The sequence below is a fragment of the Passer domesticus genome, chromosome 1 (assembly GCF_036417665.1).
Source record: "Passer domesticus isolate bPasDom1 chromosome 1, bPasDom1.hap1, whole genome shotgun sequence".
NCBI lineage: Eukaryota > Metazoa > Chordata > Aves > Passeriformes > Passeridae > Passer > Passer domesticus.
Genome location: NC_087474.1, coordinates 110,108,157 through 110,126,595, shown reverse-complemented (window position 1 = coordinate 110,126,595; position 18,439 = coordinate 110,108,157). Strand labels below are relative to the sequence as shown.

The 18,439-nt window shown below is 40.6% G+C and overlaps 1 protein-coding gene across 7 annotated transcripts in view; it reads right to left on the bottom strand.

Moving 5' to 3' along the window:
* Window positions 1-364: 364 nt before the first annotated feature.
* PPP4R1 (protein phosphatase 4 regulatory subunit 1) overlaps window positions 365-18,439 on the bottom strand; it is a 62,988-nt gene continuing 44,913 nt past the window's right edge. For all 7 annotated transcript variants that reach the window (XM_064433650.1, XM_064433672.1, XM_064433661.1 and 4 more), the window contains 9 exons: window positions 13,094-13,269; window positions 8,342-8,437; window positions 6,899-7,084; window positions 5,260-5,421; window positions 4,657-4,757; window positions 4,186-4,306; window positions 3,950-4,084; window positions 2,981-3,122; window positions 365-1,453 (listed from right to left, as the gene is read on the bottom strand). In XM_064433650.1, coding sequence (XP_064289720.1) covers window positions 1,290-1,453; window positions 2,981-3,122; window positions 3,950-4,084; window positions 4,186-4,306; window positions 4,657-4,757; window positions 5,260-5,421; window positions 6,899-7,084; window positions 8,342-8,437; window positions 13,094-13,269 — 1,283 coding nt within the window. In that variant the 3' untranslated portion in view covers window positions 365-1,289. The remainder of the gene's footprint in view (window positions 1,454-2,980; window positions 3,123-3,949; window positions 4,085-4,185; window positions 4,307-4,656; window positions 4,758-5,259; window positions 5,422-6,898; window positions 7,085-8,341; window positions 8,438-13,093; window positions 13,270-18,439) is intronic.

The following is an 18,439-nucleotide window of genomic DNA, read 5'->3' as shown; positions in this document are numbered from 1 at the left end:
TTTAAGGAAGCTGTCCCTGGAAGACAGAAGGAGATACTGGATCAGTAATTTTAAATGAGAGGAAAGGAAAGCAGTTAGTGGACTGCAGGCAGGTTAAGGGCAGTTTGAACTCACAGTTTTCTGTACGTCTGACTGAGGTGGATGTTCAGACTTCCAGCCACTATGGCATTTCAGGCTGGAGGCAACAGGTTCCCAAGCAAAACAGACACTTGGAAGAATCCAGCAAAACCTCAACAATATGGTCAAAGTACTTCTGTGCTGTAGCATATTCCATCTCAAAATGCAGAATTCTTCATTATCATTAAGCAAACCCCTTGCCCCTGAAATAGCCACCAAAGTGTAGAAAACAGAAGAAAAAGTCCACTTAAATTTCAAACTTGTTTTTTAATGTCTTAAAAAGGTCACAAGATTTCTTTCCATCTTATTAATAAATTTTATTTGGACAAGTAGAGAACAACTTGTATCACAACAGCTTTTAAACAACATGATTAGACTGCAGCACTCCAAGGAGGCTCACAGATATGTACAGTATATGAAAAAAAAAAGTTGCACCTTCAGAGCTGATCATGATCAAGTTAAAAATACCTGACTTAAAGTACATGTGCTAATAAATTTCCTTTAGGTCATGACCAGCATGAAAATAATTAGGACACAGGTACTCAGCAAAGTTTTCTGCTAATGGATACAGCAATATGCTGCATTTAAGGATTAAAATCAGATTCTAGTTTAGTGTTAGCACTGAGCCCTTAAGAGAAATCCAAATTTCTACTTTTCCCATTTACAAACATCAAAGCTATTCCCACTTAAGGGTGTGCCCAGCTGCACACAAATCAAGTCCTTGACTGATAAAATCTTTAGCTCTAATACTGGAGGTCTCAGTCTCTGTACAAACTTGCCTCTCTGGCCATCCCGCCCATCAGCTGCTACAGAAAATACTTGCTAAGTTAACTCCTCAGGAGAAACAATGCAGGTGTCTGGAAATCATCACATCCTTTCTACAATGAAAATGATCTGCCAATTCAAGTTTCATTTGTTCAGGAAGACAGAAGATTTAAGGCTTCGGTGGCAAAAATAATCCTCTGAGCAGTGTTTGTCTAAAGTCAAGCTGACACAGGTATGTTTACTTTGCCTTGACTTAAAATCCCTGGTTATCAGGTTTAGATAACATCCACCTGTTAAATCTGGCAAGAAATCCCTCCTTCCAAACAGGTTGCTCTGAATCAACCATTTTAGAAGCATTTGAGGATAGTTGGTTTAATTTTTTTTTTAATTATAGCAACATTCAGAACTTAGTAAGTTGATGAAGCAGTGCTCATGGCATCATCTGCAATTTTGGTACTGGCAGGGTGGATGCTCGCAAAATACTTGACATCACTGTCACCATCCATTTGAAGAGCCATAATTGTCTGTTCCACAGCTTCTTGGTGAGAGTTGGCAGAATTCAGGAAATACTCTGTAAGAGAAAATGCACAAAACTTATGGGAGGAAAGGACAGCCAACCTCAATGCCAACCTCAGTGTACCCCAAGATACAAAATTTCAGAGGACAGTGCACTCTTACAGTCTAACTGGAATATCTCAGTAGGCACAAAAGACACTTCCAAATATATCTATTAATTAGTCTTAAAAAAAAAATTCATGTTTCAGAGTACAGTTATCCTAATGATGCTGTTCAAGCACAGGATTTCTACAGCCCTTCAGTATAAAAGGGTGACAAAACTCCATGGCCAAAGAGGAAGGAAAAGCCTGGAAGTAACCCCAGATGAGAGCACTTGTATTTGTGACAGAGGAAAGATACCATCCACCCATGGCCATGCCACTCCACTTCCCTGCCAGCCTTGCCAAGTAATTATCAAATGACAGACCTAAGATAACATGAAATAAGAGTGGAAGAAATTCCAACATTCGACACAAGGTGCATAAAAGCAGTGTAGCTACAAATGGCTCACAGGAAGATTAGTTGAAATCTGAGGTTTAAAAACTCCTGAACTGACTTTTAAAATCTGCATTTCCCAATCTATCCACCCTCCCTAATCATATACAGAACAGTTCTGAGGCAGAGACCACCTGCCATAAATTTACATAGTGGCAATGCAGAATGGAAGTGCACTATCCATGCGGGGGACACAAAACCACCAATGCCACATGACAGCAGGAAGAACAGTGACATCCTTGGCACAGTTAACAGGAGATAAATCTGCCCATCAGCTGATCCATCTCAGCTGTCTCCATATGCTTCCTCAGCCAGCATGCACAAGTGCTCAGCAGTCATCAAGCCAGTGTATGGTGTTGAGAGTGGAAGTGACCAAAAATGGATTAAGTATTCCAAGTGCTGTTTTAGAGAATAACCTAATACTTCTCATGCTGCTTTCCTTTAGAGTGCTTTGGACTCTGAGCACTCTGAGCTGACTCTTCTGGCACCTGCAACGCACCAGGGATGCTTTCCTAAGCACACTCTGCAATTTGAGAGTTGCATGTTTTATTTCCCTAAAGAGAATCCACAGAAGCTTTCTTCCCACTGCTACCATAAAATATAAAGCCCAAACAACAGCCATTTCTTCTCCCCCAGAGAGAAAACAAATGGTGGTTTATATTTGTGTATATTTTTCTTTCTTATTCTTATTACGCAGAATATCAACTTTTTTTTAAACTAAATAAAGGGCACTGTTCAACAACTTCACAGATGCTAGCTGCTCACTTGTGCTTTCTGGTGACACCTCTACCAAGCAGCTCATTCATGGAAAATGACACCAAAGGAACAGGCTGGCATATGAGCAAAAACTCATTTCCTCAGCAGGCTGGACACCACAACAGGGTCATAGCTTCATGTCAGCCAAGGTAACATCTCACACCAAAGAGATGGTAAAAGCAACAACAGCCCACATCTGATGTTGCTTCTTCCTTCCCAGGTGAATTTAGGAAAACTGAGGGACAAAAAACCCCTATGCAGTCAGCCCACTGCAACTCCTTCTGCCACTAACCTTTCTCTAAAAGGGTTTGCTTCAATGTTTTTGCGAGCAGGACTCGAACATTTGGAACCTTGTCAGATGCCAAGTGTAGTAAGTGTGGCAACAGATGCACAGCAAACTGGTCCATGGGCAGGCAGTCATCTTCACTGATAGTCTGGCAGGAACACAGAGGCAATGACATTAAATTTCAGCACAGGGAGGATGAAATCTCAACACATAATCAGAAACCTGGAACTCCCTTTTTTCCCTTTTATTTTTTTTAAAATCACTGTACCACTTGAAAACAGGAAAGAAAAGCAGAAGACCTTTACAATCCTTCTCACAGTTAATTTAGTCTTTGTTTGAACTAGATACTATATTGAGACAAAAATGGTTAATATCAATAAACACCTCTTATACCGAAACATTTCTCTAAATAAGCTCAAAGCTCACATTTCTCCAAACACTTCAAAGAACTGTCCACCTGGGCAGCAGCCACAGTGGCTCCCAGCCTACACCTCTGCTACAGCCTCCAAATTTGACCATTTCCTTGGGATCCCAGCTAGTTTCAACTCCTGTTTGCTCTGCTGAGAATGCACTGGTTTTTGACCAAGCTGCACAAGCTGGTTGAAGAGGTACAGGCAGCAGCTATTGATTAATTTCTAAAGATTTATTATACAAATCTCACTTCATACTGAGCAACAAAGCAACAAGTCAGAGATTATTTTGCTACACTTGTGCTCTTATATTCAATATCAGATTTGATGAGCTGGTGCCAATATACTAAGCTAAAGATGCAGTCAAGCTGATCTATGGAGAAACAGAAAAAAACCATTAAACTATTCCCTTGGAAACAAAGTTCTCAAATATTCACCAATATAGTGTCAATGGACAGCTGCAGAGTTCTAGTCCCCTTAATTCTGATCACCACCACCCCTCAAACAAAAACAAACAAATCAACCTCCCCAAAACCCCCAGAATATAAATGAAAAGACATTTCACCTGGCAAATAAAGACAAAAGTCTGCCGACCAGACCATTTGTGGCATCTACAGAACTTTTCAACAAGTTCATTCATGAGGTCTACCACGAAGGTTGGTGTTGAAGCCATGTACAGCTTTTTGACCATTTCACTAACCTTCAAGAAATGAGAAGAAAAAAACAAGTAAATAAAAAAATTGCCTCCCGACCACCAACCCTGAGAAGTCTGACATCCCAAATTTATTGAGATTGCTTTACCAGCTTGTAGGAAATCCAGCGGACAGAGGACACCTTGTCTGCACAGAGGCTGAAAGCAATGGGCCGCAGGTAGTCATAGATGTCCCTGGCACTGTACAGGTCTAGGAGCAAAATCAGCTGCCTACAAGATGGAAGAAGAACCAAAAGAGTATACCACAGTAAGAAAAAAGGCAGCTTGACTGAGTATCATCATTTATATGACAACACCCATCAAACAGGCAGTGTGGCCATAATGAAGTTACTGGGAAGCAAAATCTATTTTTCAGTTGTCATCATCTGGACTGTGGGTCACTTACAACAATGACAATATAACTACTGGGAATTTTTAAGCAAGGGGGATGTGGAGGAGGAGAAGGACCATCTACTAATCAAAAATTGAATTAGGAATAACACTGCAAAACATCTATTATATGATTTTCACATTTTTAAATATCCACAACAATGAAAATAATCATTCTGAAAACCACATACTCAGCCAGCTCAGCACGGAAACGCCAGTTCCTGCTGTTATCAGTCACCAGGAATTCCTGAAGCTGATAAAGATACTCTCGTCTTTTGTCAACATGCAGGAGCTGAAACAGTAAATACAAACTTACATAAAGACCTACAGGCTACAATCAGCAGACAGAACAAGAGCTTTAAATACAACTAATGAAACACTCTTTTTACTTAAAAACCTTAAATTTTTAGCAACAATGTTGCTTTCCTGGGCTAAGCCCTGTTATGCTTACGACTGTAAAATCACATGGGCCCTACTTGAAAGGAAAATGTGACAAGTCTCTTCTTTTACTCTAAGAAAGGAGGCGTAAACAGTAAAGATAGTTTTAGGATTTGTGTCTCTCAGCTCCAGAAATGAGGTAGTTACAGAGAAACCTCTACAGAAATTTGACAAGTAAGCCGTGTAGGCAGATTAGAGTCCCCCAAAAAAAAATCATATACTGAATAAACATGAACAAAGCTCTTCAGAGAAAATAAAGCAGCAGCAACACAGATCACTTGCAACATATATTCCAGTATTCAACAGATATCTGCAGAGATTGCCACAGAGTTACACGGGCAGGATCACAGACATACCTTCAGGAAGTCATGCAAGTGCTTAAGCACACCTATCCTCACTTCATCTAGGTCCTTCAAAAAGCCATTGAAGACAGGAACTAAATCTCCAGCTGTAAGCTGGTCTCCAAGGATGACAGCAAGTTCATGTATAGAAAATGCCAGTGTCCGCCGAACCTTCCACTGCAACATAAATAAAACAATGTTATTGATCCAAAGTGCTCCAGTCAAACCTGAGGGTCGGTATCCAAGCTGGGCTCCCAGCAAATTCCACTACTTACAAATATCTTTACAGTGTCTCATGTAAAAATTGAAAATTACACTGGGAATTTGAAATGAAATAAAAAAGGAAAATGGAAGAGAAGACAAATGACAAGGTATCATTTCTTCCACCTGAATATCAAGGAACTGTTCAAATATAAGTCATCAAAATATTTTCATTTTCCAGGTGCTAGGAAGCAAAATAGTATACCTGACATCAGTGCTCTTGCACACATTACTTTTTCCTTTAAAGTCTTCAGCATAAATTAGTTTCATGCTACTACTCTCTCATTCTGTTTTTAAAATTAAATGAGTAATACATATATATATATCCCACAATATTTCAGCTGGGATATTTTTGCTTCCATAATAGGTAAAGTTTCTTTCACACTCAGTGCTTAGCAGCCCAAGGACCAGTGGAGCTTTCAGACACCCTAAATTGAGGGCACATTGTTTAATCTGAGTAATTATTTCAAGAAAGTCTTTTAAAAATAAAATAGCATCTATTCTTTAACCAGCACTTTCCAATTAGCATGGGCACTGTTCTTTTGCCCTGGTTTGGTGATCCAATCTTAATTCAGATTAGACTGGTGATAAGCTTTGGACACTTCTGAACATGGGGCAATTTGTTTATACTTGTGTTTTAAATTTATTAGCTGGCTGGTTTTAATGGCTGCAAAGGAGCCTGGAAAACATGAGCAATAGCCATGTATAAAATTACTCACAATGTATCACTGAGAAATGCTGCTCTGACAGAGCAAGAAGCAAGTTCAACAGAGGTGAAGCAGTCTGAGAATATTTAAAAAAATAAAAAGAGCATCTCCAAAAAAGGAAACAAAGGAGGTCTGGGAAACAACTGTTAACCACAAAATGCAAAAAGCCACCTCCTTACCACCTGACGACAAGGAAAATGCTGCTATTTCCAGGATTTGTTTTTAAAGCAGCAGTGCTGCTGCATGGTGATAGCGATGTTATTCCTGTATGACTAACTGGATGTGGCACCAAGGCCTGGTGTGAGGCTGACTCACTGAGCTCCAGACATGCCTGCAGGGCCATGTCTGCTCACACACAGCACAGCCCGAACTCTCAAACCTAGGAGGCTCCCAGACACTGCCATAAGATCTCAAGCATGCACAGGAAATCGGAAACTTGTCCTCATTTTCCTACTGGAGATCCATCTCCCACTTTAACCAACCCATTTCTTTACTGCCTGAGCACCACACACCCCCGCCTTGTTTCCTCTGAAACATCATTCCTTATAGGATAATCCCAGGGATGGAAAGCTCTGTGTAAAAAGCACAGCATCCCAATATCCAGTGAACCAGAGACATCATTACAGAGGTTCCAACTAGTCTTTGTCACATCTCAGCATTTCAGACTGCTCACTGCTTGAGCTCACCTGCATGTCAGATGCCAGAGTCTCGTAGGTGTCCTTCAGGCAGTGCCAGTTCTGCCTGCCCAGGGTCAGTGCCACGCCGGGCAGGCTGTAGGCGCAGTGCTTGGCGATCTCCGTGTCCACCGTTTGTGCGCGGGACGGATCAGTCATGGATAAATACTGATCCAGCAAGGCCTGAGGTACAACATCCTACAGCAAGACAAAGGCACAGCATCCACGCTATTTCCACTGCCTCCTCATAAGGCTCACTGTAATTCCTGGGCAATCTTTTCCCATTTTTTTCCCCACAACTACAGAATATTATTTAATTACAGTGTCTTAATAAGAGCGTAACAGTTTTGTATCTGCTAAGTTCCACCAAAAGGTTCCAAAGAAACAATAACATGACTGGGGGCTATTTGGAAATATGCAGACCAACTCAAGAGAAGAGCAAATGGACAAGTCTCTTTAGGGAGTCTAGGAAATGGAAAGACTGCATTCTACCCTTTGCAAACATTCAGGCTCACATGTTGTGCAAATTGGCCATTTTATGTCATCCATGAAGACAGGTAAAACAGCAAATGATGTGATTTGCTCAAAAAACCTTTCCTAATTCTCTCAAAATCTTAGAAGGTGGAGAAAGAAAACTAAATTAAAATGCCTTGGGGAGCAGGGAAGGGAGGGAGCAGAGTACATTGTGTTCAACTGCTTCCAGACTCCCTGAACAGTCAACAGGGAGAAAAAGGCTTCTCCAGAGACAAAGAGATCTCTGGTGAAGAACTATCCTTCTGTCCACTGAGGAATCAAAGCATCTGAACCAAAATTCTGTGAAAACCTCTTTACTACTGCCTTTGCTTCAGCTGTGTCAGGGACTGACTCTATTAAGGGGTGCACAAGAGCATTTGCCTAACACAGCTGCTGAATAGCTCCACTGACAAGAACAAGCAGGGACTGAGGTTCCCAGTCAAGGAGTCACACTGATGCACACTACAGAACAACAAACATTTGATTCCATTTGGAAAAAATATCAGAGGCAGTTCCAGCTTAATGAAACACTCCCAAAACTGCTCTGCAAAAAGCTATCAAGGGGTGGGGGTGGTTCCTCTCAAAACATGCAATAAAAAACCCCATCCTGTTTCCTCAATAACTTAATTCCCATTACAGCATGGTTCCCAACAAAAACTAAACCAAATGAAACAGAGCCTGAAAATCTATGACAAGTGTTATCTCATGTCAAAATAATATTGTCATCTCTCATGCATAAATGTAACAGAAGCAACTGCTAAATGAAGCCATTGACTCTGAAAACAAGGACTATTTTAAAACTACTTAAGAGATATTTAACAGAAACTAGATCATGTCAGAAATGACTGAATGAAAAAGGGGATAAAGGAAATACCCATATATATTAAAAAAAATTCCACTTATCTGCTACACATAGGAAAACCAGAAGTCACTGTCATTTACCTGTACTTTGGATTTTCTTTCTTCTTCAGGGCTGAAACTACTGTTGGTACTCAAATCTGAATCATTATGAATATAGTGAAGTGTAGAATCCATACTCTGTGAAAAAAAAGAAAATAAAAGGTCACATAAAACACACTCTAAGATTAAACACAAAACAAATACCAACATAAAGAAGTGCTTTATGCCTTGCCTCAGAGTCTATTTCTTAGATTAAAGGAATATATGCATTAATATCAAATACCATTTTGCTGCAGCCCAAAATCAAAAGGTCTGCAAGATAAATCTGATTTCAATTTCAAACAGAAGCTCCTCTTACTCTGCTCCATTTTGGTTCTTATGGAATGAAAATCACAGGAGAGGAGTACTTTTGAGACGGCATTAAGGAAAATATAACTAACATATGGGCCCTTTGCTTCTCCCCTGAATGGAAAGTAAGAAACCACCTGCAGCTGATTTTGATGGATTTGTTGCTTTGGATCTGTGCTAGAAAATGGTCATAACAAAGCCACCCTCACAATGAAGAGTAGAACCTGATAAGACTCATGCTGTTGCACCTTTCCTGGAGGTGATTATTCTATAATCTTCTCTGGACAAGCTTCACCTTATAAAACTGAGTCCTACTTGGCCACAGCTGCTGACAAGAGTAGTAACTTCTCTCAGCAGCCCTATTAAAATCCTTTTCAGCAATCATTTTAGCACCCTGGCTACACATCTGGGCCTTGAGGAGTGGCAGAGGTGTGATGGGCTGCAGTGAGCTGTGCTGCTGGGGGGATGCAGTATCAACACTTTCAGTACAAGTGCAGCTCCCCAGATACAATGGGCTTTGCTAACAAACCATGGATCTCAAGCAGAATGCAATGAATATCTGAAAAGCAGATCAGGCTGCTGTGTGCTGGAACAGGACAAAAGCATTTTTGCTAGATTTGAGCCAAGGTCTATCTATTCACAAATGCTGCAGGGTGAGCTCCTAGGGTCAACACAAGCAATCAGAACATGCCTACTTCCACCAGCTGCTCAGATTTTGACAACGAGAATTTTCCAGCAAACTACAAACTTCTTCCAAAAAAAAAGCCTCCAGGATATAATCTGTCTTCCTTGGTTTGACTTCAGACAGTTGCTTTTTCCTTCTCCACGAGCTGCTTTCATCTAAGCACTGGGCTGTAATTTTAGCTGCTGAGGTATAATTACAGGTGATAAAGAACAGGCAGAGCTGTGAGGCAATTGCATATCTCTGCCACAGCAGCCCATGTCACCTGTCAGGCTTAGGAAGCAGCAGCAAGGAGGTGTTAAAGACCCAAGGGGAGAACAGATTTGCAAGCAACTCCATAACTAAATGTGTCCAGCAGCACACAGCTCCAACTGTAAAACCTCCAGAGGCTTGGAAAACTATCTCTGCAGGATTTTTAGTCTGACAGTTAATTCCTCCTTCACTCTTTTTTAGCCTTTTGTTTGTTTGGGTTTTTTCCCCCCGGAAAAAGAGATTATTTTCAGCATTGCTAGTCACCAGTTTTGATGTCTTGCAAATCAAGGAATTATGAGGCAGCCAGTACACCTAGCCACAGTGCCTTCCATGAGCTGCCAGTTTGCATGGATGCAGAGGTTAGTCATCCACTCTGTTAGAATAAAAGTGAAAATACTCCATCTTACATTCCCTGCTCAGTTCCAAAAGCTTAAGCTTTAATAAAATCACACTTTATGGATTGAACCAGTCAAACAACTGAATATAATGGAGGGTGTCACAGATGGGAACATTTTCACTCAGCCACTTTCAAAATCAAATATGCATTCCAGAGAGGAAGAGCTTCAGCAGAGAAGAACAACAGCCATCAGTCAGTATTTAGGTTATGCATTATCTCCACCCCTGAAGTTCCATCTTTATCCATGCACACACCAAACTGAGCACTGCACAGAGCCAGGACATGAAAATTCAGCAGGGTTTAGCCTGAAAGCTTCTTGTGTACCAAATGCAAAATCTTTGCCACGGCCTTAGAGATCTCTAAGGCTAAGCTTCCCCTGGCTGTGTAACAAGAGCTCTGGGGTTGTGCTCCAAAGATCTCTGCTCTGTGTCAAGGGCTGCACACCAGGACAGGCAGTGCTGGTGCTTCCTGATGGAGCAGCTGGCCCAAACAAAGAAGTGGCCAGTGTCAGGGGTCCCCCTCCTCCTGGCATTCATCCTATTCTTACTAGAGAGAGGTACTTGTGCCAGACAGGAGTGGGAAGGTTTTAGCCCAGTTTCCATTCTCCCTCTACCTCCAAATAAAAACAGACTCCAACATTCATCCCCTTATAAAGAACATATAACCTAAAGAAAATAAAAACAGTGCCTCTTGAGAAAAAATAAACAGCTGCCCTCAACAAACAAACTTCATCATATCCCAAAAATCTTACTGGTCCACTCTATTACATCATTTATTTTCATTTGAATAGAGAATCTCTCTTTAACATGCAGCAGTAACTCCTTTATGAGCCAATACAGCTGCCAAAGGACAAGCAGCCTGTGGTTTTGCTTAGTGGTGTATGGGCAGAACCGTGCAGGCTGCATTCAAATACAAAATGCTGGAGTTTGATTTCTCTCAAGTGTCCAGTACCCTACTGACACACTGCTATGCTGAGACTTAAAAAACTCAAGAAAAGACAAGAAGAAACAAATCAACAAAACCCTGACTAAACTAAAAAATCCCATCAACCACCTGTGAAAATCAGAGGTCTCTTCACTGCTAGGGGCAACAGTCTACTTGCTCAACAGATCACAGCTTGATTCCCAGAATTCTAGGTCACCTCTATAATATCTGCTCACTTGTAAAATGAGGACTTGATTCAGTGCCAGTAACAAACAAGAAACTGACAGATTAAGAGCATCCTTTTAAAGCGTAAAACTGAAACATGCAAAATCAACATATACCAGCAATGTGGCTGGTTCTTAAACTTTCTGTTAGCACTATACTCTGTATACAAAAACACAAAACACAGGACAGGTCCCTCTGCACAAACACCACCCTCACCATCCCCCAAAATTCTTAAGAATGGAGAATAAATGTACACTGTAATTTTAGGTTAGCATTAGAAAGAAGAAATCCTATAATAAAAAAAAAAGCATTTTGAGCCTGACATAAAGAAATTGGAGGCAGGCTGGTATTTTTGAAACAAACCACATTTGTAGAGTTAAATTACAATTGTGTATCACCAGCAGTATCCAAGTAAATGTCACATTCCTGAACTCCTCGTATATTTTTGGTCTAGATGGTAGTCCAACAGCTTAGAGAAAAAGTTAATTAAATGCCATCAAGAAACACCACTCTAATTAAAGAAGGTATTAACTGGTATGAACTGGTATTAACTCCTAGACGTTTCAAAGATACTTGTCTAAATTTCATCTGGAAAACACAATTTCAGTAGTATGATTCAACAAATTACTTGCTCTGGTTTTATGGAGCCTATTTTGGAACCATTGCTTTCTGCAACAGCAACAGCATTTAATACCACCTGAGCTTGTGGCATTATATACAGTGAATGTAGTGGGTTTGGCCTGAGAGAGCAAAGAACAGAAAAGAGTATCAAATACCAGTCAGGCAGGGAACAGGGAGAAGGGCTGAAGAAGTAAATGAAAAAAACTTCAAAATGTTACTGACTGCTAAAGTAACTTTCTCTTTCAGCAGTGTGCCCTGGTGGCCAAGAAGGCCAATGGCATCCGGGCCTGTATCAGAAATAGTGTGGCCAGCAGGAGCAGGGAGGTCATTCTCCCCCTGTACTGGGCACTGGTGAGGTCACACCTTGAGTGCTGTGTCCTGTTGTGGGCCCCTCACTTTGGGAAGGATGTTGAGACGCGTGACTGCGTCCAGAGGAGGCAACGAGGCTGGTGAGGGGCTTGGAACACAAGCCCTGTGAGGAACTCCCTGTGAGGGAGCTGGGGGTGTTTAGCCTGGAGAAAAGGAGACTCAGGGGTGACCTTACCACTCTCTACAACTTCCTGAAAGGTGGCTGTAGTCAAGTGGGGGTTGGTCTCTTTCTCCAGGCAGCAACTGACAGAATGGGAGGACACAGTCACAAGCTGCGTCAAGGGAAATATAGGTTGGATATTAGGAAAAGGTTTTTCACACAAAGGGTGATAAAGTACTGGAATTGTCTGCCTGGGGAGGTGGTGGAGTCACCATCCCTGGATGAGTTTAAAAAAGACTGGATGTGGCACTTGGAGCCATGGTTTAGTTGAGGTGTTAGGGCATGGGTTGGACTCAATGATCTTGAAGGTCTCTTCCAACCTTGTGATTCTGTGATTCAGTCCACACAACATCTCAGCTGCAGGTCCTGAACTTCTCTCATGCAGACCAGTAAACAATTATAAATAAATTCACAGGCAACAAAGTATCTCATTCTCCAGGTTCAGGGAGGGGCACTGGAGAAGAATATTCACTCATTATCAGTACAGGATCTATTTTAATCAAGGCACTTTCCCATTAATAAAATGTGGTAGCATTAAAACATCTCCAAATGCAACAGTCACAACAGAGATTTTAACAGAAACAGTTGAAAGAATTTACATGGACAGGCACAGAACTGGCAAAAACAAAGGCACCCAACACAAGTCATTTCATTTTAGTATAGCACTTCAATACCATCCAACAAAAGGGAATGCCACACCAGCCAAAAGTAGAAAGCATTTGGCTGCAATCATCACATGAATGCAAATCACAGCTCTGTTACTGGAGCCCTGGAAATCCTAATGGGAAAACATAAAGTACAAAACTCTCTTCTTACCTCTACAGTGTCACCAATTAAAGGCACAATATCACCCAGTATAGGTTTAAAACTTTGTTGGTCATTGATGGTTAGTTCAGTCTGTGAATCTGTTCCCTTGCCAACACTGGCCATTGTCTCTTCTTGAGGGTGCAAACTGGATGCTCTGAGTGCAGCAGACAACACCTCCACTTGTGCTGCAGTACATGAAAGAGAAATACATGAGAGACTAAACCGCAGTAAAACTTTTAGCAAGTCCACAGATTCACCTTTTAGACAGAGACTAATTAACTGAACGATGGCAGAGGAACTACAGGAGAGGTACACCAACTTAAGATCATATTGGTAAATCCCAAACTAGGGACCAATTAAGCGCTACATTAACACCCCACTCTTTTTCTAGGGTACTCAACCAAACCACAGTCCAGTGAAATTTGTCCCTCAAGCTGAAATAAACAAACAAACCCCGTAATTCGAGATGAATAAGGAGACTGCTGTAATGGCAGGATCGGCTCTTTAACAATTTTAGTAAATATTAATGGTGCAAACAGGTTTTTTGGGACAGAACAGCCCATGAATATTAACTTACAGACTGGGCCATTTGTGGGAGGTGAGACTAAGAAAAAGGGACAAAGTAATTCAAATAAAGATTGAGAACAGGTTTCGTAATACACAAAGGATTTCAGTTCTGAGAGATTGTTCCTCCCTATATATATCTTCATTAAATTCTTACGTTTTAATAGCAACTCTAAAGCAAAATCTGTATAGAAAGATGCCAGACCAAATACTTCAGCCTTCTTGGATCCTCCAAACAAATAAGAAGGTTGCACTGTATGATGTTCTCTTATTCATCTAAAGAAGGCATTAGCACTTCATACTGTGCTATCCACTCTTTTGGAAAACATCAGCAGGTCTGAGGGTGCTTTGCTTTCCATCCCTCTTGTTTACTGGCAATTAGAAAAAGCTTTGCTGAGCAATGCTCCTTGGATATCAGATATCAGAGGCAATCTCAGCTGCAAGTGACAGAATTCAGTGCAGATTGATCTACCCAGCCACTCTCCTCCTCCACTTCTTTCCAAGAAGACAGGAAGGAATAATCTCCTCACTTATTAAATTTATCCAGCCATCCAGAAGATCTGTTCCTCATAGATTTTTGTCTTTTCTAAGGTTTCTTAAATGTTCACTGTGAAATTACACGACAGCCCATATGCTTCTCTTTAATCCCATATTGCCATACTAAACTACAGAATTCTGAATTTCTCCCTCCAGCATTTTGAATATGGTTGTTATCAAGTACTAAACAAAGTTGGATTCATTTGTAGATAGAAGAAACAGATATGATATACAACTGTTACAAGAAACAAAAATTGTTAACTCGGCAAAATCTTACATTAGAAGCCTTAGCTACATCTAGCAAAAAGTGGGTTCACTGGTTTGTTGGTAGAGTCTGATGAGCAGGAATAAAGACAATTCTTTACAATACACAATGCTAACTCTCTAACTCTGTCCAATTTCTGATAAAATAACCCAAGGATATTCTCACTGTATTACTGTATTCCTCAACAACAGGAAAAACAAAATGTGAAAAACTTAAAGTGTAACCAACATAATACTAATACTTCCACTATAAAACACATGAAAACTAGTTTAAATATATGTATTATAATTTACATATAAACATATAAAAATAAGGAATTTTACCGTTTCTAATATTAATAAAACTGCTACAACCTTACCCTTTAAGTATTACTTCACTGACAATTAACTTGTGTATTCTAAGACCCATGAGGATAAAAAAGATCAAGGTTAATACATTTTCCCAAAACTTAGATGTTAAATAAACCACCCTCAAAACCAGGCAAAATAAGTGGCTATGCTACAGCAAGAAATGCCTGGCTTATTTTCAAACTATTTTAATTTAGAGAAATCAAACAAGGAAATGAAAAATAATTCTGCTGTACATTGAGATATTTTTCTTGAAGACCCCTTTCATGAAGGACAACTTCATGAAAAATGTTCATTCCTCTCACCTTCACTTTGAAGAAAGCTTACCCTACTAGGTGAACACATACTGCTTCAACACTGTTTATGTATTTTCTGAAAAATCCACACAGAGCACCAAATATTACTTACAGTAACAAAAGTATCTACGGCAGTAATTGGGAATTTTCCAAGACATATTCCCCACCCATGCCCCACTGTCAGCCTGCACACCTGGACCACCCTTGCTTAGGGGTTGCTTTAACAGGATGGAGGCAACACCAATCCTGATTTCCTCTGCCTGCCCTAGAAGGAATATGACAAAAATGTGCATTTCCTCAGCTTCTTGTCAATTCTACAATCCCACGATGTGGGGATGAAGGACAGGAGAAGCCAAACTCCCAAGGATTTCACTGACTGGCAAGTGCCTTCTTTCTTCTTTCAGTGCTTATTTGTGACTTAAGTGCTGCCACTCACTGAAAGGTGAATGTCCTTAATCCACAGACACCTTCAGGTCCTAGCTAAAAGAAGAGCCAAGCATTACCGCTGCTTCTCATCTCTCATGAAGAGATTTCCTACTGACATGAGACAGGCAGTGGTTTGCAGAAAATAATTTCAAATTCAAGTAAAGGATAAGGCTCCCCTTTCAGGAATTCCCCTTCAAGAAGGGAATTCTGGCTAACCAGCCTTCACAACTACCATCAGTAAAAACGGGAGTGTAAAGGCCAGTTTTGCACATAGCACCGAACTCAGGTAACTGCTTTGCTCAGATAAAGGCAATGTTCACTGGATCTTAGACCATTAACTCTTTCTTCAACTTTTGCTTCAGGTGAGATGTATTTTTAAACAAAAAAATATTTAGTCTTGGCTACTGTACCTGCATCCTAAAATAACTGGTACAATCTGTAAATTCAAAGCCACATTTTTATCTGGTCTTACTGAATTTCTCAGTTTTCAGGAATTTCTGTTCTTTCAATAAACCTTATTGTTGTTTTCTGTTTTTCCTGATGTTTCACTAGAAGACATTGATGTTTCTTTTTTTTTATTTTTCCTTTCTTTCTTTTTTCTAAAGGATCTGCCTTCCTTAGCCTTACTTCTTACTCAGAGGCAAAAGCTATGGGCTGCAATAATGGGTACAGAGATGATGTAATTAAAAGAGAAGAACAGAGTTTCTTCTCCACTTACTCCTCACCTGTTCCATTAACAACATATTTTAGACTTTTATTGCAGGCAGTGCCAGTAACCTAACTTATAAACATAGTTCTTATAAGGGAATGGGATCAATTGACCCCACATTTGGGCTGGTTTGTCCATATTAGGTCTCCTTTTGGTAAAGCAGCTTGTAACTAACTGGCTTAGGCCACAGTTAGCCTCAGTAGCCTGCAAGCCAGGCTTCCCCTATCCCCCCTAATAATATTAAGGAAAGCTGACATTACATGATTTAGCCCTTTCTATGCAGACTGTAAGATAAAGCCAGTTGAAGAAAGCATCTGTGGAAAGAAAAATAAAGAATAAAAACATCTGAGGAAAGAAAAGCGAACTCTGAAGGAAGTGAAGACAGCAGCAGTCTCAGGGAACTGGAAGAACGTGACCTGAAAAAAGACCCTGTTATAATTTTTAAAAAGCTGGCATACTTCACAGGAACGTGCAAGTTCCCATTCTCCCAGTCTGAGACCTTCCAGATGTCTGGCCAGTGGATTGGAAAGGTCCTTTCGAGAGGGATTACAATAGCAGTGCTTCACTTTGCACAGCCCATGTAGCTCTGCTAGCCAGCAGTTGCCCGTGAGAAGACAGGCTCTCTATCTTGGTTGCTTACTGCTCAACCACCTATTACTCAGATTTATCACTTTGGCAATAATCTAGCTCTGGAAGGAAAGCCCCAAGGTGAAGAGTGAGATTCAGGTGAAGCAGTTTATCCTTTTCTTTAGAACGAGATTAGGGAAAAAAATATTCTATGATGGTTACTGATTACTGTTAAAGAACTGTTTTTGCTGGAGTCTCCATGCCTTGAAGCAAAGGCTTGAAACAGAAACTGCTCTACTGAGGTGCATTGCAGAAAACCCCAAACAAACCAATACCACCCCCCCAAAAAAAAAACCCCAACACAAAACACCAAACCAAAACCACACAACCATGACCAGTGTGTATGTAAACAGTGACCCCTTAGTGTTTGGCATCCAAGACATCTGGAAGATGGGGATATGCACTGAACATGCCATACTCTGGGCTGCACAACCTGGTGATGCCTTTCCTTTGACTCTTCCCATTGGCAGGGTACACTCAGGTACTCCTCAGATAAAAACGGAGTTATTCTTTCTCAACACTTCTGCTGTAATGATGCAAGCAGGTGAGGGGAGAAGCAACTCACACAACACAGAAGGGTGAATGGGGACATGTGAAGCAGAGGAATGCCAAACCCAGAAAGAAAGAGAAAGAAAAATAAAAAAAGGAAATAGGAAGGGGAATACAAGTGAAGGGAAGGGGATAGGGGTACAAAGGTATAGTAGCTGCTAGAGATGAAAATCCAGTGCAAAGCAGAGGGTGATGGGAGGAAGGAACAACAAAAAAAAACCACTAAGAAAACCCAAAAAACCTCCTATTTTTCTGACTCAGAAAAAATAATTGCTGGCCAAACTCCAGCACCAAATCACATCTGCCTCAGCTGTCAGGGATGGGGTCTGAAACCAACTAGCAAAATAGAAATAATCAACCTCCTCTGATTGACCTAGTGAAGAACAGCACCTTATTACCACCATTAGATATCCTATAAAGTCAAATAATAAAAATTCACTATGATCTTAAGAAACTTTAAAAACCCTGTGCCATTATGATTCTACACAACAGGAATTAATTTTCTTCTTCTCATAAATTTCTAAAACATAAAAAAAAAAAAAAAAGAAAAAAGAAATAACCAAATACCCATGTCAAAAGAAGGCTACTGAATTTGCACAGTCAAGCATAGATAGGCAAGGTACAGCCAGAGACAAGGTCATCTGAACAGCTTTATCTTACTGATACATGCAAAACATCATACACTGCAGTCTCATTCCCAAACCACGCTTCATCTTGTCATGCCTTCAGGATCCTTGGCCAATTTGCTATAGAAGCCAGAAGATGTGTACCCATGGAAGCTCTCCAGTATGGCAGGCCTCCACTTACCCACCACAGAGAACACAGCATCTTCCACTCCCATCCCTTGGCTGGGAATGCAGCAATAAAGACAGGAGCACAGCATGGAAGCAGGAGTCCAGGACTTAGGTGACAGCAAGCCAATGAAGAAAATAAGTGCAAGAAAAAGATCACAGGAATTTAAAAAGAAATAAAGAGAGGAAAAAAAACCCTCCTAGCTTGCTCAGTCATTGCTGTCAAAGCAAAGCCTACTCACAG